The 21490-nt window shown below is 37.8% G+C and overlaps 1 protein-coding gene across 2 annotated transcripts in view; it reads left to right on the top strand.

Moving 5' to 3' along the window:
- MAP2K1 (mitogen-activated protein kinase kinase 1) overlaps window positions 1-21490 on the top strand; it is a 119516-nt gene that overhangs the window by 8538 nt on the left and 89488 nt on the right. The window contains exon 1 of one of the 2 annotated variants that reach the window (XM_069098246.1): window positions 4670-5280. The exons of the other annotated variant lie outside the window; for it this stretch is intronic. Coding sequence (XP_068954347.1) covers window positions 5201-5280 — 80 coding nt within the window. The 5' untranslated portion in view covers window positions 4670-5200. Of the gene's footprint in view, window positions 1-4669; window positions 5281-21490 lie in introns of those variants that run through there. 2 annotated transcript variants of the gene reach the window in all.

Genomic DNA, 21490 nt, shown 5'->3' with positions numbered 1-21490 from the left:
AGGCATTTTTTTTTTTTTGATCCTGAGGTAATTGAGAGCCACTGGAATTAAGAGAGTAGGGGAGTGATATGGTTAGATCTGTGCATAGGCAAAATCATTTTGGATGAAATGTAGTGGGGAAACACTTGACACAGGGAGACCAACTTTATGTAGATTTAGAATCAACAAGCCTGAGTTGGCATCCTAGCTTTTCCAATTTCCATTAAACTAACTTTTTTTTTTGAGGGAGGAGATGAGACAATTGGGGTTAAATGACTTACCCAAGGTCACACAGCTAGTAAGTGTCAAGTATCTGAGAACAAGATTTGAACTCAGGTCCTCCTGACTCTAGCTCTAACTTTTTGACCTTAAGCAACACATTTAACCCCTATACTTATATTACTTAATTCACAAAGTTGTTTGAAAAACCAAATGACATTAAAGTAATGCCTTTATACACTTGAGTTCCAGTAAAAGTGGCCTATTGTTCCCAGAAATTAGCATTCCATTTCCCATAAAGCCAACCTTCAGTCTCATTTCTTATGTAAAATCTTTCATAATCCCACCAGTTGTTAGGTGTCTTTCTCTCTTTAAATTAACTTATATGTTTTTATTATATGCATATTTTAGCTCCTCATTACAATTCAAGCTCCTTAAAGTTGGGGGGCTGATTTGTTTTATTTTTGTGATTTAATCCAAATACCTAGAACAATATGTGTGTATATTTATTTATTTTAGTCTATCCCCATGTTTACCAGCTGTGTGACCTGGACAAGCCAATTATCTTTTTCACTTCAGTTTCCAAATCTGTAAAATGTGCATGATAGTAGTACCTACCCCTGTTCATGTCCACATATTCTTCACAACAGGGGTGTCATGAAGGTTTGTAATGGGAATGTAAATTTTAAAGATCTTCCCTGCCCCTAGGCTAAAGTGCACCTGGAGCCTGGGGTGGGGGGCTTGTTTTTCAGTAGATACTTCTTAATTGGCCAGTGAGTCAATAAGGTTTTTACATTCTCTGAGCCAGGAGAAGGCTATATAAGCCCTGATGTGTAGCTTTGTTTTGGGGGCTCACTTTGAGAAGTGTTCTGTGATTTGATCTGGATTCTGGGAAGCCGTTGTCCAGAGCCCCCTGGCTTTGAAAAACCCAGATGTTGAAACCCAGATGTTGATTTGGTATGGATGTAATGGTTGGACAGTTTGGAAAGCTGTCTACTTGATCTGTTTCTGTCTTGATAATTCTGCCTGTATACTTTGAAGTTCAGGGTGCTGACCTTTTTCCCCTGAACTAGGTAAATGATACATATTTGACTAATTAAAGTAAGCTTGTTAACCCATTTTGAGTTGCTTTCCTTTATCAAAGCAGGTCCAAGAACCTGTGGTGGCAGTGACCCTGGGGATGCTTGGGGTGCTTGCTGCTACAAGGTTAAATGAGATATTGTTTATGAAATGCTTTGGGAAGCTTTAAAAGTTATATAAACATAAGTTTTATTATTACATGGCATATTTTATATATTTATGCACTACAATATGTGCTATGTCGTATAACACATATAACTTATGCAAAACTCTAAGGTTCTATTCAAATGTTAGTGAAAAAAAAGTTATAGTTGAAAAATTCACAGATAAAGTCACCTACCAGTTGACTAAACCAAACATACCTATCAATTAAGTTAGCTTACTGGAAGCAGTGTGGTAGGATGGGAGGAGCCTGGATGATGAGATAAAAGACCTATGTTCTAGTTCCAGCTCTTATTTTTGGTATAATCTTGATCAAGTCATTTCACCTTTGTGGACCTCAGTTCCTTCATCTGTAACCTGAGGGAATTAGACTAGAAGATATCTAAGGTGTCTGTCAGATTTCTGATTCAAGGATAAAGTCTTCTAGAATTGTATATAAATGCAAAATGCTAAAACACAGATGTGGACTTGGTAAGTCAATTGAAGGGACACCTGTCCTTCCATTCAAAACACCCTTCTGAGGAGGGTTAAATTGCTGTCCACTGAAGTTAAAAGCAACATTAGATGATTTGTGAATAGTAGGCATGTGGAGGCGACATTCTTCTCTTGGAAAAGCTTATAGAAACAAGTCTTTTGAGGAATGCACCGAGGCAGAGAGAGAAAGTTCAAAACAATGAGGCACAGGATGCAAGACAGGTCTGTTCCTTCAGTTCTACAAGCTGCTTATCATAGGAACAGATCACTGTGGTCACTCTAGTTTTAAAGTTAAATCATTTCTATTTCCTGTTTGTAATAGTTTTCAATGCACTTCACAGGAAAAATATTGGAGACCAGTTTTCTATTCCGTTGGAGTAAGTCTGAAAATAGCAATGAAGGAATTGGTTGTAATTCCCTAAGCAAAAGGGAATCTGCTTCATCTTTGTGCAGTATTGAGAATGAATGGTATTCCATGCTGATTTTCTTAAGGAAGTTGACATCCTTCTCCATAATTGCCTTTGAGAAGCTTATGTGTCCTGAAAACATCTTGTCTTTTTTGGAGCCTGTGTCTACACAAGGGCAGAAAGTGAATGCTTTTGCCTCTTTGTTGCCAGACCCTCTCAGGACAAATTCCTTACCTCCACCCCTAACCTCTCCAAAAATAGACACCAGATCTGACATCCGGTCTGATTTGAGACTATATCTGCAGAGACCCATTGAAATCCCATCATCATCACTAAATTGAGGCAGCTCTTCCCTTAAATGAAATATAACTGGTAATTAAAGTGATTCCCAAAATAACTCAGTGGTTTCATTGCTATGGGAATGTCAAGAACTGAGAACTTAGGAAATAGATGTCTCTCCTTTGTGGGTAGTATAACTCTTTAAATGTATCTATTTGGCATTATAACATTTTACACATTACTGAAAAATCTACTTTTGTCATACTAAATATTTTAAAAATCTAGAAGATAGGTAATATTTATTTATGTTTACATAGTGCTTTTCTTTAGATTAAACATATTTTGATTGGAAGAAATTAGCTCCAGAGAGGACATTGAATAATGGGGGAAATAATTGGAAAATATTTGGAGTGCTCTCTTTGTTTATGACAGGAAATGTGGGATTCAAAATGTGGAAATGATATAACATGTAAATCCTCTATCTGGCAAAAGTTGCACTTTCAGTAACCACACTTTTTGGTTCTAAAATTCTCTATTAAATTACAGGCAATAACAAATGTAGTTTTTTTCTGTTAAAATGCTCAGCAACATCAGTTTTTAAATTTCAAAAAGAGTTCTATCATAGTTTACAAACTACAAAGTCCCTCCTTTATTGCTTTGTATTACACCAATAAATAAACTTCAGTTTCCTCATCTGTAAAATTAAGGAGTTGGACTAAATGATCTTTTTGCTTCTTTCCCACTTTAAAAATCTTTAAATCCTTGATTCATTTGAGGGAATCTGCTTATGCCAGTCTTCCTCAGTGATTTAAAAGTACCAGCTCCTGAATTTGTTGACAACCCCACAGTACTTCATCAATTCTAAAATGTAAAAGAAAAAAAATGCTAGGTTCAGTCAATTCAAGATGGAGATAAGAGTTGAGAAACAATGTTGTATAGTGAAGAGTGCTGGACTTGGGAGTCAGGAAACCAGGATTTGAAAATGGATGGACACTGTGTCATCCTAATTAAGTTTTTGAATCTCAGTTCCCACACTGGCATGATGCAGTGGAAAGAATGCTAAATTTGAAATCAAGAGGACCTGTGTTCAGACCCTAGATCTGAGATGACCTTGGCATATTAATTCATTTCTCCAGGCCTTATTTCCCTGTTGTGTAAAATGAGGGGTTTGGAATAGATGTACTCTAAGGACTTTTCCACTTTTAAATCTATAATCCTAAAATCTGCAAAATGGGGATAATGATCGCCTCTCCTTCCTTGTGAGGATGGTGATTTGCAAATCCTAAACGGCTATAGTAAGTCACAGGACTAGACATTAGTCTTAGGAACAGTGAATTAGGGGTGGGTTAAAGGGAGAGAGATATCTTTTCAAGGTCCCTCTCAGCCCAAGGGGATTGTTAGGATTTAATCAACTATAAAATTTAGGACCTGGTTTAGAAGTCATCTAATCTAAAGCCTTCATTTTGGAGAAACTGAGGACCAGAAAGGTTCAGTGATATTCCTGAAGTAACAAAATTAGTAGTAAGGTCTGAATTGGAATCAAGGTCTCCTGGCTCCCAGGACCTCCCTCTCCTTGGAAGACTTTATTTTGTTTAAGAATTAGAGTAATATGACTCAGGGCGATAGTCCCGGAAAAGGATAAAGAGAAGACCCAGCTTTGTCATTTCACCAGTGCGGGGTACCTCAAGCCTGGTTCAGGAACTTGAGGCCTCCCAGAACAAGAAATGGATTACCATTTACAAGGTAAATGATTTTAAGAACAAAAAGGAAAAAAGTAGCCTCCCTGGCTGGTGCCTGGGGAGCACCGCCAGCTGCAGAGGGCGCTGTTTCCAGCTCCTGGTTCATTTCACCGCGGCCCCACGTGCACCGCCTCCGTGACGCGTTTCCGCTTCATCTGCCTGGGATGGCTTCTTCTCATTGGCTGTCAGCGAAATCAGGAATGGGAGGGGGCGGTGGCTGCAGTGCTGAGGGGGGGGGGCAAGAAAAAAAAAAAGGAGCCCCAGAAGAAGGGGGGAAAACAACAACCCCCGAAGGTTTCCCTCCCACCCCCGCCCCCCACCCTCGTCCGTCAGTCCCTCCCTCCCTCCCTCGGACGGATGTGTGGCTCTGAGGACAGCTCGAGAAGCCGCACTTTCTCCAGAGGCTAGGGGCAGGCATCCTCTCTGGACCTGGGCTCCCGGTGCTGCGGAGCTTAACTACCCTCAAGTCAGCCCGAGTGCCGGGGATCCCGCGCCAGTCGGAGCCGGACGCGGCGGAATCCGCGCCGGGGAAGCCCTTCCGACTACGAAGTCGGACGGAACCGAATCCGGGCGGGTGTGAGGGGGTGGGGTGAGGGAATCCCCGCTACCGGCTCGCCGAACCCCTCCCCAGGGAACTCCCCATCGCCGCCCCTCCGCCCAACTCCTCGGTGTCCGGTCAGCCGCGGGGCTAGGGGAGCAGCCGCCACTCGGGAACCCCCACTGAGAGCCCTAAGCCCCCGACCCCTTCCACCCCGCAGTCCCGGCCTTGAACTTGGAAAGGCGGAAGGCTGAGGCGGAGCTGCGGCAGCAGCGAGAGGGAGCGAGTCTGCGGCTTAGGAAGGTGCTTTCCTCGGGGCCAAAATGCCCAAGAAGAAGCCGATGCCCATTCAACTGAACCCGACCCCGGATGGCTCCACGATTAACGGGACCAGCTCGGCCGAGTGAGTGCGGGGTTGGGGCGACACGCGGGGAGGACGGCCGGGCATGCATGCAGGGGGGAGGAGGGGTGGACCGAGGGGCCGACTGGGGTGGCTCCCGACTTAGTCTGGCTCTGGCTCTGTCCTGACCGGCTGATAGGCTAGCCTCAGCGTCTGTCTGGCCAGCCGCCGGTGACTACGCCATCATCTTAAAAAAATGACCTAGGCTGGAAAAGAACTCGTTTCAAGGAGATGTGAGCTGCCCCTCTCCTCCAGTTTCTTTACTTCCAGAAGTTCCCTCCGTGGGACCCGGGGGTAAAGTGGAGTAGGGCTTTTGTCCCATCTAGTCCAGCTGACCCCATCCTACTTAAAACTTCTTGATGCGGGGGTGGGGTGAGGAGGGGGGGGTGTCATAAGTGGGTTTGAGTCCCATCTTACCACCTCACCTGTTGATCTTAGATCCAAAAATTCACTGGGTTTCACTTTCTTCTGAGAAAAGGGGGTTGAGCCTGGTTACTTCTGAGGCCGCTTCCAGCTATAAAATCTGAGCCTATGAACCTTATTCTTCATTCCCAGAGAGGCCAGCTTGAATATCTGGGTTTCATTAAAAAACATACTGATCCAAAATTTAAGTTATTTATTTATTTATATATAAATAATTCCCAGTTACACCTAGAAACATTTTTAACATTTTTTGGGGGGGGAAATTTTGAATTTCAAATTCCCTCACTCCCCCTACTACCACACCCCTTGAGAAGGCAAGCAAAATATTAAACATGTGAAGTCATGCTAAAACATAAGTCATTTGCCACACTGTGTGTCTGAGGAAGGTTTTGAATTTAGATCTTCCTGACTCGAGGCCCAGTGTTCTATCTGCTGTTTCACATAGCTGCCTCATCCTGAATGTTTAAAAATTAGCTCATGGCAGGATGTGAAAATTGGTAAGCCAAATTCATATGTTGAGAAAGATGAAGTTTTGTAATACCTCATCAGTAGTTAGTGATAAGGAACTTTCAAGGTAGCAGTTTGCTCTCCCTCTCGGGTTCCCCCCACCCAAGATGTGTGGGAGAGGTGAAATAAGAGTGTATGGTGGATAACTTCCCAATGTTTTTTGTCCTAGGGGCTCTGACATTGCTTGGTCTTAGAACTTCTTTCCACTGGAGACACACCACCAATAATAGAGACACTAGGAAATAAAACTTTCCTCTGGCCATCTCATTGTGAGGTCCTTGTTAGCTTTTGCTTCTGCTAGTCCAGCAGTTTTCAAACTTTTTTTACACTCTTAAAAATTAAATACCTCAAAGGACTTTTGTTTGTGAGGGTTATACCTATAGATATTTATTGTTACAGTATTAGTGGAAGAAGGAATGAGGAAAATTTGCAACGCTTGAATCCTCATTTGAACTGGTTCTAGGAGGGAAGACTACATACTCATATTACCCAAAAGGGAAGTAGGAGGGAAAGAAAGGAGTTAAAAGAAAGAGGTAGGGGTGGGGGTGGTGGCTGAATAAGAGGGAGGATAGATTAAGGGAGGTAAAACAGTCCAGAGTAAAAAAGAAGGGACAGAGTAAAAAAAAAGCATAAAAGAATAGCATGAAGAGGAATATACAATTAGTAATCATAACTGAATTTAAATGGGATTAACTCCCTCATAAAACAGAATAGAGTAACAATGGATTAGAAACTAGAATCCAGCAGTATGTTGTTCACAAGAAACACGTCTAAAATAAAAAAAGATACATAGGGGTCTGGAGCAGAATCTGTTATGCTTCAGCTGAAGTAAAAAAGGTAGGGAAGGCAGTCATGATCTTAGACAAAGCAAAACAAAAAATAATCTTAACAGAGCTAAATAGGAAAACTACATTTTACTTAAAGGTAAAGACAATAAATTAATACCAATACTGAACATATATGTACCAAACTGAATAGCATCTAAATTCTTAAAGGAAAAATTAAATGAATTAAAGGAGGAAATAGTAAATCCATAATGGTAGAAGACCTCAATTTATCCCTCTTAGACCTAGATAAATCTAATCATAAAATAAACAAGAAAGATGTTAAGAAAATAAATAGGATTTTAGAAAGTTAGATATAATAGACCTCTAGAATATTGAATGGGAATAGAAAGGAATATACCTATTTTTCTGCTATGCATAGCACCTTCACAAAAATTGATCATGTATCAAGAGATAAAAACCTCACAAACAAATGCAGGAAAGCAGAAATATTAAATGTATATTTTCCTGACCATAATGCCATAAAGAGTACCTTCAGTAAAGGGTCTTTGAAGCATAAATTTAAAATGAATTGGAAACTAAATACCTTAATCCTGAAAAATGGGTGGATCAAAAAATAAATCATAGGAACAATCCATAATTTCATTAAAGATAATGACCACATAATGAGAGAACACTTGTGGGATGCAACCAAACTAGTTCTTAGGGGAAAATTTATATTTCTAAATGCTTGCAACAATAAAAGAGAAAGAGCAGATCACTGAATTGGGTATGCAACTAAAAAAACTAGGAAAACAACATTAAAATCCCTAATTAAATACCAAAATAGATGCCCTGAAAATCAAAGGAAATTTAACAAAATTGAAAGCTAAAAAAAAAAATTTCACTGAGCTAATAGTAGGAGCTGTGTAAGAAAAAAACCCCAATAAAATAGGCATGCTATATACTGATTTGATTTTAAAAAAGAAAAACAAAATTACCTGTATCAAAAATGAAAAAGGTATGTTTACAACCGATGAAGAGAAAATAAAAGCAATTAGTAGGAAATATTTTGCCTAACTACATGCCAATAAAACTGACTAAATGAAATGGATATTTACAAAAATATAAGTTATCTAAATTAACAACAGAAAATAAGGTACTAAATAGCCATACTGTAAATTTAAATATTTTAATTGGCCTTCACCTTCCCACCCCAACTGAGAATTGAGAACACAAGAAAAACAAAACCCAAACACTTAGAGAAAAAAATAGAAAAGCCATAAATGAACTATTTAAGAAAAAAAATCCCAGGACCAGGTAGATTTACAAGCAAATTCTATCATGCAGTTAAAGAATAATTCCATGGGGCAGCTTGGTGGTGCAGTGAATAGGGCACCAGCCCTGGAGTCAGGAGGACCTGAGTTTAAATTTGGCCTCAGACACTTAACACTTACTGGCTGTGTGACCTTGGGCAAGTCACCTAACCCCAATTGCTCTGCCTTTCCCCCTCTAAAAAGTAAAAAAAAAATATATATATATATATATATATATATATATATATATATATATATGACAAGAAAAAGAAATTGAAGGAATAAACAAAGGCAAATTAGGAAATAAAATAGCACTTTTTGCAGATGATAAAATGATTTACTTAGAGAACCCTAAACAGTCAACTAAAAAACTAATGGAAACTACAACTTCAGCCAAGTTGCAGGTTATAAAATAAACCCACAAAATTACTAGCATTTTTGTATATTATTGATATTTACTATGTCATAAATTAAAACTGATAAAATTTTAAAATATTAACTCACTTAATAATAATAAACCCATTAAATGTTAACGCAAATAATATTTTCATGAAAAATAGCTGCTATAAGTTTAGTGAAAAACTGGTATTGGTTTATTTTTCAAAAAATCTCTTTAAATGTCTGACTTTAATGGATATGTCATTTTTATTGAAGTATATGAAGAAGATTTGACCTCTCACAGATGTGTGATTGGAAAACGGAGGAGTATTTTATTGGACAAGTAACATGTTAATACTATTATGAAAGTGGTTTTGATGTCAAAGGTTCCCTAAAAGGGTCCTGGGGACCTTTAGGGGACTTTGGACCACCCTTTGAGAATTACTGTGCTAGACTATTAGCTCTCTCTCAGGATTCCTCTGGGTTTGCTGCAACCTTTAGTTATGTGTGATTGCTTTAGTAAGGGTAGTATATGGAAATAAATAGATGTCTGCAGTTTCCAGTGTTTATTTTAAAGCTACTACTTTGTGCTGTTAAATAGTGATCTCATTGAAACTCATTGAAAGGCAGGTTTTGTGTGTTCATATTTTCTTGGTATCCTCCACAGTTTTAATTTAATTTAATTTTTATTTATTGCTTTTTGGAGGACAATTGGGGTTAAGTGACTTGCCCAAAGTCACACAGCTAGTAAATGTGTCAAGTGTCTGAGACCGGATTTGAACTCAGGTCCTCCTGACTCCAGGGCTGGTGCTCTATTCACTGCGCCACCTAGCTGCCTCACTGCCACAGTTTTTAGAATTGGCTTCTGGGCTCTGGATAAACGTTGACTTGGCTGTTTCTGCTTGACTTGGAGGGAGTTTCCGTAGAGAGTGGAATGAAGATGGTGCACTGTCTTCATAATGATTGGTCTGTTGTTAATTGAAGGATCACTAGATCTTTCCATGCCCTGTGACCTGAATTTGTTTATCTATATTGACTACCCCAAATAGAATTTGAGCTTTTTGAGAATAGGGACTGTCTTGCTTTTCAGTTTGTATTCCCACCACTGAGCTCTGTGGCACTGTGTAAGTGTTTAGTAAATGCCTTTCTGTTCCATGTGCACAACATAGTGCTTGGCATATAGTAAGCACTTAACAAATGCTTATTGCCTTGCCTTGCCATTTGATTAGTATAATCTTCCACTTAAACTATGTATTTTAAAAGAATAATGTAGGAAACTTGAAGCAGAAAGCTCAAATTGGGATTGGGGCAAAAGTTTGTATTATAGTCTAAGATGGTGTATTGTTGGCTGAGAGAAACGCAAATGCAGTTAGTTGGGTGCTGTGTACTGATAATTCTCTTGATCATTGAAGCTCTCTGTGCCTTTTGTGCCCACCTTCCTGAATCATCACAGCAACAGAATAGAAATCTTTGTGCAGACTTTATGACAAATAGAGAAAATGTCTCTCTATACTTAATAGACTAATGGCAGGAGAGCTGTGCCTAGATTTTTGTTTTTTTCCTTTGTGTGGATATTTCCCAAGATAATTTTCTGATCTGAGTCTTCAGAGCTTCACAGAAGCCAACAGAAAGGACTTGGCCATGCTTAGATCAGAAAATAGCTCTTGATATGAATATCAAATAATGTGCATAGGATGTCTTTAGTGGACCTTTCCATCACCCCCCCCCTCCATTTAATATAACAGATTTAAAATAGAATTTCTCACTAATGTGCATAGGATGTCTTTAGTGGACTCTTCCCATCACCTCCCCCCTTCATATAATAGATTAAGAAAAGAATTTATCATTAAAAATCCATGCATGGACTTTACCTATCTATATTCCTTGCCCCCTTTTAAACTTGTAGAAAGAGTAGTCTATATGTGTTACTTGTTTTTCTTTACCACCCATCTATTCAAGCCCTTGAAATCTGACTTTCAACCCTGATAAGCTAAACGAAATGCTCTTTCCAAGGTCTCCGATGACTTCTTAATTTTCTAAACCAGTAGGGGCAGCTAGGTTGCACAGTAAATAGAGCACTGGTCCTGGAGTCAGGAGGAACTGAGTTCAAAAGTAGCCTCAGACACTTAACACTTACTACCTGTGTGACCTTGGACAAGTAACTTAACCTCAATTGCCCTGCGTTCTCCCCTCCGAAAAAAACAAACAAACCCCAGTAGCCTTTTTCTTGGTTCTCATCTTGACCTTTGTGTAGTATCTGATACTGTTGGATTATCCCCTCATAATATTTTCTTCTGCCTTAGTTTCAAAAACACAATCATCTTCCTCCATGTCTGACCTTTCTTTTTGATTCATCTTTCTCCTTGAACTTCCTAAATGTTGATGTAACCCAAAGCTTAATTCTGTTCTTTGTATTCTGCCCCTTAGTGATGACTTCTGCTCCTATGTCCTGTATGCAGATTATTTCTACAAATAGATGTATCTCTCACCCAAGCTTCTCACATTTCCAGTTACTTCTTAGAGATGTCCCTCTTGCCCTTCTAACTCAATTTGTTCAAAACTTGTTCCTGTTCTAAAACCTGCTCATCCTCCACACTTCTCTATTTTGGTGGATGATAGCACCATCCCCTCCCCACTTACCCAGGCTTGAAATCTAGTACGTTTGACTTTATTCTTCTTCCTCACCCACTCAGTTGCCCACTTCTGTCATTCTGCCTCTTCTTTACAATAATATATGTGAAATTGCTTTATAAACCATAAAGCATTAGAGGTAATAGGTATATAATAGGTATATGTGTGTGCAGGACCTCTTCTTATAGAGAGGCAGCATGGGATAGTGCAAAGAACACACTGAGTTTAGGTTCAGAGGGCTTGGGTTCAGGTCCCAGCTCTGCTACATATGGGTTTGGTCAGGTGAGGTCACAACTATAAGTCTGTTTTCTTATGTGTAAAATGGGATAATAATTCTTACACTATTTACTTTGTAGAGTTACTGTGAGGATCAAATGGTATCATCTCAGTAAGGTGTCTTTAAACTTTAAAGAACTATCTATGTCAAATATTGTTTTCTCTTGCATCTGTCCTCTCCTGTTGCTGCCGCTTTAGTCAGACTCTCAGTAATTTTTACCTGGACTACTATAGCCTCTTACCTGGTCTCTTTTTTAGTCTTTTCCTTCTCTAATTTCTTTTTTATTTAGCTGCCAAGATAACATCCTTAAGACATAGATGGATCTGACAATAATATTGTTAATGGCTTTTAATTGGTTATATAAACTCCTTAACCTCATCAGCTTTTCCCAGCCTCCTTTTGCTCTCATTTCCTTCATAAACTGTCCTGACCCCTGCCACTTTTGTGCTTTTGTGCAAGGTGTTTTCTATGCCTGGAAATCATTCTCTCCATATTTCTTCCTCTTGAAATTCTCCATTTTTAAGGCTCAGGTTGGATGCTGCTTTCCATATGAAGCCTTCCTTTGCCCATCTCCCCACAAGCCAAAAGTGGTATTTTCCCTTCTCATTTTGTACAGAACTATACTTAGACTGGACCTCTTTGCCCTCACTGAACTTTAACTTGGATCATATGTCTCTCTGTTAGTTTGTATAGTATCTTATCTCCCTCTACCCTACTCTTTCCTCATTAGAGAGGTAGGTGGTGTGGTGAAAAGAGAAAGACTGGGGTTTGAGTCCCAGCTTTGACACTTACTGGCGGTGGGGCCATATGCAGGTCATTTAACCTGATTGAACCTTGGTTTCCTTATTTGTAAAATGGGGGTCATAATTCTTGCACAGTCTACCTTGCAGAGTTATTTTCAGGAAATTCCTTTGTAAACCTTAAAGGATTATATAAATATATTACATTGAGGCAATTGGCAGCTGGTGGCACAGTGGCTAAAACATTTTGACCTGGAGTCTGGGAAGACCTGAGTTCAAATCCAGCCTCATACACTTGATAGCTATGTGACCCTAGGCAAGTCACTTAGCCTCTGTCTGCCTCAGTTTCCTGAGTTATAAAATGGAGATAAATAACAGAAGTTACCTTGCAGGGTTATTGTGAGCATTGAATGAGAATTTGTTTTCCATACCTTAAAAAAAAAAGATTCATACACAATGACTACAACAATATAAACAGAAAGAACAGAATAATTTAATGCTGCAGAAATAATAATTACCAAACTTGGCTCTGAAGAAGAGACATGAGAAGATACCTTTCTGCCCCTTCTTTGCAGGGATGGGACTCTGTAGGTGATATAAAAACAAAACAAACATTTATTATTTAAAAATGCATATATGCTTTATAACTTCATATTCTCTGTGTTTTTCATCTTGAGTTTTGTTGCTGTGTAAAGTTGTCATTGCCATTTATATAGCTATAGTCATGAATATATTATTTTGGTTTTGTCTTGTTCACCCTGCATTTCCTTATCCAAGTCTTCCCATACATCTTTGAAGTTTTTATATTCATCATTTCTTATGTTGTAGCAATATTCTTTTGTGCTTATATGCTACAGTTTATTCACCCATTTCTCAGTTGTTGTGCATAAGATCTCTTTATTTTTTTCTGTTACAAAAAGGCTAACTTTGAATATTTTTGAACAAATAGGTCTTCAATTCTGCAAGCATTTATTAAGGCCTTACTGCATACAAGGCTATGTGCTAAAAGCTGAGGATAAAAAAAGAAAAATTAAATTTCTTCCTTCAAGGAATTTTATATTCATTAACCACCATGTTGTGTAATCCCAGTAGTGGGATCACTAGGACTGTGGTTATGAACAGTTTTGTCTTTTCTTTTATAATTTCCGTTGTTTTCCCAGATGGTTAGACCAATTCATGGCTACACCAGTATGTAAATTAGTGTTTTCTTGTACTGAATCCCTCTTGTCATTTATTTTTTCCATTTTTGCTAATTGAGGGTAATACTTCAGAATTGTTTTAAGTATTTCTCTGATTGTTACAGATTTTAAACGAGTTTTCTAGGATTTATTCTTTTGAGAATTCTTTGTTCTCTTTTATCAGTGATTTATTGGGAAATGAGTCTTAAATCTTACTAATTTGTGATAGTTTACTACAGATTTTGCTTGTCAGATTTTAATTGGAGGTTTTTAATATAAAATTTTCCCATTTCATCTTTTTTCTTAAGTTAGTTGCATTTATCTTATTTATGTAAAAGCTTTTATTTTTATACAATTGAAGAAGTCCGTTTTGTGTTTTGTAATTTGTCAGCTATTTGTAAATTCATAACCTGTGCATAGTAAGGAAAAGAATCTTTCATTCCTAATTTTTTAATAGTGTAACTTTCCTATATACTGTATGGCTTGTTTATCCATTTGAAATTTATTGAGTCAAATGGCCAGTTTTAAAAAAAAATTCTGTACCAGATAGTTTTGGTAATTATTGCATTACAATATAATTTGAGATGTTCTATTTTTCCATCGTTTCCTTAAATATTTTTGACTTCTTGTTTCAATATAAGAATTTTATTTTATTTACCTTTATAAAAGTATTCTCATGGTAACTTGATTATCAACATTGACCATTTATTTTGGTCTTCCTTTATTTCTGTGAAAAATGTTTTGTAGATTTATTTATGTATAATTTAGGGGCAGCTAGGTGGCACAGTGAATAGAGCACTGGCCCTGGAGTCAGGAGGACTGGAGTTCAAATCCGGCCTCAGACACTTAACACTTTAACGAGTCATGTGACCTTGGGCAAGTCACTCAACCCCATTTGCCCTCAAAAAAAAGGCAAAAAAAAAAAGACTTTATGTATAACTTATAGATTAATGCTTAGATGTTTAATGTATTTTATTTTTATTTTAAATAGTATTTCTCTTTCATTTCTTTCTGATCTTTTGTTAGCAATATAGAGAAGAGTTGATTATTTTTGTAAACATTATAGGAACATTGAATCACATAGATTTAGAACTGGAAGGGAACTTTAAAGTCCACCTTATCCAGCTCCTTCATTTATAGTTTAGGATACTGGGACTCAGACTAGTAAAGTCACTTGCCCATAGATACACACACAAATAGTAAGTGAAAGAGGTAAGTTTGGAACCCAGATCCTCTGACTTAAAATCCCCATATTCTTTCATCTGTTCCACATTTTAAACCTTGCTAGTTCATTGAAGCTCTTCTTATTTTTGGTGTTAATTCCTCACAATTTTCCAAGTAAACCGCTGTTTCATTTTTATCTTGTATATCTCCAGCATCTAACATGATGCCTTTTACTTGGCATTTAATTAATTGCTTATTGATTAGTGAGGACAGCTTCTTGGTACAGGGAATAGATCACTGACTATGGTGCAGAGGGACAAAATTCAAACTCCACCTCTTGAGATCACTATTTCTGTAACCTTGGCCAAATCACTTAACCTCCCTAAGACTCTCAGTTTCCTCATTTGTAAAATGTAGGGCACTAGACCAAAATGGACTTTGAGTTCAAATCCCAATTCTTGTATCTCTGGCTTTCTATCAGCTTATTACAAATTTTGCTACCTCTTTGCCAGTGCTTATTCCCCTAACTTATTTTAGTTTTAATTATTTTATTTTATTTTATTTTTGCTTTTTGGAGGGGGAAGGCAGGGCAATTGGGGTTAAGTGACTTGCCCATGGTCACAAGGTAGTAAGTGTTAAGTGTCTAAGACTAGATTTGAACTCAGGTCCTCCTGACTTCAGGGTTGGTGCTCTATTCACTACGACACCTAGCTGCCCCATAGTTATCTTTCTTTACATTATTGCTCCCTATTTGGGAATTAAGACATAGCATTGTAGGTTGAATTTTGGACTTAGAGTTAAAAAGAGCTGGGTTGAATTCTAATACTGACAGTTGTGTGACCTTGGGCAAAGCGCTTAATCTTTCTTGAGTTCCAGTTTCCTTATCTGTAAAATGGAGCTGTGACTAACTACATAGTACTTTCTTTACAAGATTGCTCTGGGGTTCAAATGAGATCATTTGTGTAAAGTATATAATACATTCTAATGCACTATATAAATGTCAGTAGTTATTACTGGAACCTTGTCTTTTGTGATGCTGCTGGCTCTTGCTTCTCTTACCTGCCCATATGCTTCTTCTCAGGAACCCTTGATGATTCGTCACCCTAGTCCCTTCCTCTGAGTGTAGGTATCCCCCTAGGTTTTGCCCTGGGCATCTTCTCTCTCTGTTCTCCCTTGGTGAGCTCATCTACTTAGTTCATCATCACTAAGCAGATGATTTCCCCAATCTTTATAATAATCCTAAATCTTTCTTCTAAATGCTAGGTTCAGCTAGCTGCCTGCTGTACTTTTTGAATTGGGCGTCCTCCAGTAGGCTTCTCAGGTTCAACATAGCCAAAAAGGAATTATATCTCCTAAACCCATTAGACCTTCAGGCTTTCCCATTTCTGGTCAATGTACCGCCATCCTTCTTGGCACACAGATTCATAGCTTGAATATAATCTTTAATGTTCCCCTCTGCATTTCCATCTTCCTCCACAACATTCCTCCCTTTTTCCCCTATTCAACACCCCAACTTCCTGAATTCAGTCCCTCTGCACCTCTCATCTGGACTGTTTCAGTAGCCTCCTAATTTATTTCCCTGCCTCAAGTCTTTCCCCAGTCCAATCCATCTTCCACACAGTTGCCAAAGTGATTTTCCTGAAGCAGCAGTGTGAACAAATCACTCTTCTGCTCAAGAAACATCAATGGCTCCCTATTACTACTAGGATAAAAATAGATTCTTTTTGACATTTATAGCTCTTCACAACCTGCTCCAACTTATCTTTTCAGCTTTTTTTTTATTCTGTTCTTCCTTTATGCACTTGTTAGTACAGCAAAATTTGTTTTTTGTTGTTGTTGTTGTTATTATATTGTAAGAAATAAAGTGGGGATGATTTCAGAAAAATCTGGAAAGACCTATGTGAACTCATGCAAAGCAAGGTTAACCGAATCAGGAGAACAATCTACATAGTAACAGCATTTTTAAAAAAGATAATCAACTCTGAAAGGCTTAGTAACTGATCAACATCTTGACCCACCACAATTCAAAAGGACTCATGAAGAATCATAGTATTCACATTCAGTTCACATATTACATTCTATTTCTATCTGCATGCTTTTGCAAATGATGTTCTTGGAATACATTCCTTTTCACCTTTGCCACTTAGACTCCCATGCTTTCTGAAGGCTCAGCTTAAGTGCCATCTTCCACACAAGGCCTTTTTTAATCTCACATTCTCCCTCTCCCCCTATTTTATCCCAAAGTCCTGGCACATAGTAGGCACTTAATAAATGTAAATTGATTTTTTTAAAGCACAGAGAACTTTTAATTTTTTTTCAGTTTCAAATTTTCTCCCTTCCCATACCTTTCCTCCCACCCAGTGAGAAGGCAAGAAAAACAAGTCCATTACTACTATGTATAATCCTGCAAAACACATTTCTTTATTAGCCATATGTTCTTCCCTTTCCCCCCCTAAAAAGAAAAGAAAGAAAAAAATTGCTTCCACCTTTACTGTGAGTCCATTAGTTTTCTATCTGGATATGGATAGTGTATTTCACCAAGGGTCTTTTGGATTGTGGTGAGTCATTGTGTTGATCAGTTACTAAGTCTTTCAGAGCCTTTTTTTTTTTTTAATGCTGTTACTATCTAGATTGTTCTCCTGGTTTTGCTGACTTTACTTTGTATCAGTTCATATAAGTCTTCTTAGGTTTTTCTGAGATCATCCCCTTTCTCATTTCTTATAGCACAGTACTCTTCCATTCATTCATATACTATAACTTGTTCAGCTGTTCCCTGATTGATGGACAGCCACTGTTTCCAATTCTTTCCCACTACAGAAAACTTCTATGAATGCTTTTGTACATATAAGACCTTTTTCTCTTTCTTTAATCTCCTTGGGGTGTAACATTATTAGTGTTATTGCCGGGTCAAAGAGTATAGAGCAGAGTTGGGGAACCTGTGACCTTGGCCTTGAGGTCACATGTGGCCTTCTAGGTCCTTGGGTCCTTTTGATTGAGTTCAAGTTTTACAGAACAAATCCTTTTATTAAGGGGATTTGTTCCGTGAAGTTTGGATTCAATCAAAGGACAGCATTTGAGGACCAAGATGGTTACATGTGGCCTTGAGGCCACAGATTCCTCACCCCTGGTATAGAAGATATACAGTTTAATAGCCTTTTGGGCATAGTTCCAAATTGATTTTCAGAGCTGTTGAACTAGTTCATGGCTCTACCCTCAGTGCATTAGTGTACCTGTTTTCCCACATCCCTTTAAGCATTTGTCATTTTCATTTTTTTTCATCTTAGCCAATCTGATAGGTTTCATAAAGGGACCTCAGAATTGTTTTAATTTGCATTTTTCTATTAGTGATTTAGAGCATTTTTTCACATAGCTATTGATAGCTTTGATTTCTTTCTTTGAAAACTGCCTATTTATATCTTTTGACTATTTATCAATTAGAGTATGACCCTTATTCTTGTAACTTTGACTCTATTCTCTATGTAGTTTAGAAGTGAGATTCATATTGCTTGTTGATTTGGTAAATTGTTCATGGTTTCTGAGCATATAAATATTACAGCTGAGATTTAACTCAGATTATTTGACTCCAAAGCCAGTGTTCTTTCCACTAAATTTAATTCCCACTCCCTTTTTACACCATTGCTCCCTGACACATAATGAACACATTACCAGACCATTATCCTTAGGATTTTAGTGCTTACCTCATTTATTCCTGCCTCCTTGTCCTTGCTCATTGTGTTATAATGGCCTGAAATGCTTGTTTCCACTTAGCCATAGCCTACCAGTTATTGTTTTGTGGGCATATTTCTTGTCTTCCTAATTTAATCTTAGACAAGGCTCATGTTTTGTACTTCTTTGGTACCCCCATGACACTGTACACACTCAGTATTAAGTGCTAATTGATTGAGGTAGAAAATAACTTTTTAAAATTTAGTCAGAGGTGCTATACAAGGGTGAAAACCAAAACCAAAATATAAAGAAGGCCATTGAGAGGCAGTATGTAGTAGTGGGAAGAATTTTAAATTTAGTATGACAAAACCAGAATGTGAATTCTAACTGCTATTTGCCCACCTGTATGACAACTTTGGGTGAGTCACCCAACCTTCTTTGACCTGTTTTCTTATCTGTGAAAAGGGTGTTAGACTAGATGATGTAATAATCCCCTCCAACTCTCATTCCTAAGAAGCTTACTAGCCTTTTTTTTTTTCTTTTTTTTTTTTTTGGGTATTTGGTCTATGTGGGATACAAAGAGCACTCTCCTTAGGGTTTTAGTCTCTGCCTCAGCTACTTACTCTAATGAGTGATTGTTAACTTTAACCTAAAGAACAACTTCCTCAATCTATTAGAGTTTCCCTGTAATTTCTGCCCTGCCTGCTTTACAAGATCATTATGACAGCAGATGAGATAGTGTATAAGAAATAGTTTTGTAAACTCTAAACCATAATTCTTTGGCAGGATGTTGGTGTGAAGCAGGGCAGCAGGAAGCTTTGACAAGGTGAAAACATAGAATTGGGAAAATTTCTAATAGCCCAAGGAGAAGTTAAGGCAGGCCTAGGAAGAAAACTTAGGAGCCTTGATTTCTAAATCTGTTGTTCTTTCTCCACAGCTGCAAATGTAGTCTGTTCTATAAGAGTATTGGTCTTAGAGTCAGTGGGGAATTCTGAATTTGAATCTTGACTCTAGTATTTCTAGCCCTGTAACTGTGGACAAGTCGCTTAACTCATCTGACCCTCAGTTTCCTCATCTTTAAGGTTGGATGATGCACTACCCCCCAGGTAGGATTGTTGTGAAGGAAAGTATTAAGTCTTAGAGTGATACATAAATGTAATGTCATTGTGGTTTTATGATGCCACTTGATATCATCTTTGATTTTTACCTTATGGTCTGAATTTTTATTTGGCTGCCAGAGAGCCTAGGAGAGCCCATTTGGAGGTTCTCACTGAGTTCTCAGTTGAGCATTTAAAAATGAATGGGAGTTTTGTTTGAATATAATAGGTGTTCTCTAAATTGTGGCCTGTTTCTAGCTATTGAAATATGCTGGTCCTTATTTTTATTTCCTTGTGTTACCCTAGTGGGCATCTTTTTTTTTTTTTTTTTTTTTTTTTTTTTTTTGCTTTTTGTAGGGCAGTTGGGGCTACATGACCTTGCCCACGGTCACAGGCTAGTTTTGTGTTAAGTGTCAGAGGCCAAATTTGAACTTAGGTACACCTGATTCCAGGGCTGGTTCTCTATCTACTGGTCTACCTAGCTGCCCCCAGGATCCTTCTTGAATGTAAATTCAGTTCTAGGACCTCTACTTAGGGAAGAATTAAATAAAAGTTAAAAGAAACTTTGGGAAAGCCAGAATGACCTCTTTCAAAAGGTATTGTTCCTCATTTAACATTGAGTTCTCCTAAAACTTTCTAGGACTGGAACTTGTCCCTTCAAGCACTTAGAGGGAAAAACAAAGTTAACTGCCAGGATCCTTTCACTGCCTATCTTATGTGGACCTTTGTCCCTACCCCACAAGTGCTCTACTCATTTAGTGGCATTTGTTCATTTTAAACATTTGCTAAAAGTGATCTGTTACTCTGTTTTTAAAGAAACATGCCAGACCCAAAATCTTTCTAAGAAGAAAATTGAAAGTCTTTTTTTTTTTTGTCATTCTATAGTCTTAGAAAAAGGTTTAGGAGAGAGGAAAATCTTGTACCACAAATAGGGTTCAAGTTTAGTAAGTGGGAGCATTTCTTTTCCTTTGTCAGTTTAGAAACCAACGGAAACAGAAACTGGGATGCTCAAAATAATTTAAAGCAAAAAACTCTAAATTGGAAGGATTCTGGAGTTATCTGTTTTAGCCTTAGCTGTTGTTGAGAACAGTTCAAGACTTTTAATAAAATTGTAAGCTCTTTAATAGCAGACCAGTAAATTGATTAAAGTGAATGGTTGCAGCAGGCTTGAAACTTTTTGTCCATTTGTTTATTCCATGTCAAACCTCCACCAGGGGAATTTTAAAGGAACAAGTAAGCTAATTTGTAGCCTGGGTGATTGTTCTTTAGCAAGTTATATTTAAGAAGTAATCTAAAATCTCACTTCCTAAGAAAAATTTATAGTTAAGATTGTTTGCATTCTTTCTTATTGTCCTGCTGGTAGCAGATTAAATAATCTTTCACATGTGTCCTCAGCAGGTAAGAAATGAAAGACTTTGAAGTAATTACAGGTTAACTGTAAATATCTTGTAGCTTTATGGTTCAGTGGTCAAATCCAGATTTAAATCCTATCCAAATTTTAACCTTCTGTTCATCTTTCCTTTCATTACTTGGAGAATGAGAGGAGTATTTTAGTGGGAGAATGGAAGTGATCTTGGTTATTTCCAACTGGGAATGTTCCTAACATTCCAAACACTTTTTAACAAGGACGATACACATTCCTAGAGACATCTTTTGGTACCAGTTAAATTTGATCAGTAGGACTATGGGTAAATTCCATTTATAAAAGGAAAGGCGTTTGGAACATAAATTGTTGATTTAGGCAGAAATTGCAACACTTTCATTGTTTTACTGAAGCATTGCTTCTCAAATTTTTGTTCTTTTCTTTGCTTATTCTGGGAATCTAACTGATCTCGACTGTGTCCTGTTGCAATTATTTCCATCATAGATAAGAACTGGAAACATTTAATTTGAAAATATTTAGTCTGTGAGCACAAAATCTGAAGACTTAAAATTACAAACTATTCAGGCAGTCAGTATACATTTATTAAATGCCTACTATGTGCCAGGCACTGTGCTAAGCCCTGGGGATACAACAAGAGGCAAAAGACAGAAGAACCTGCCCCCCAGAAACTTGCAGTCTAATGGGGAGA

This window comes from Petaurus breviceps, unplaced genomic scaffold (genome assembly GCF_028583685.1).
Source record: "Petaurus breviceps papuanus isolate PSGF00001 unplaced genomic scaffold, PetGlider_PUasm1.0 37, whole genome shotgun sequence".
Taxonomy (NCBI): Eukaryota; Metazoa; Chordata; class Mammalia; order Diprotodontia; family Petauridae; genus Petaurus; species Petaurus breviceps.
This window is presented reverse-complemented; position numbering and strand designations above follow the sequence as displayed.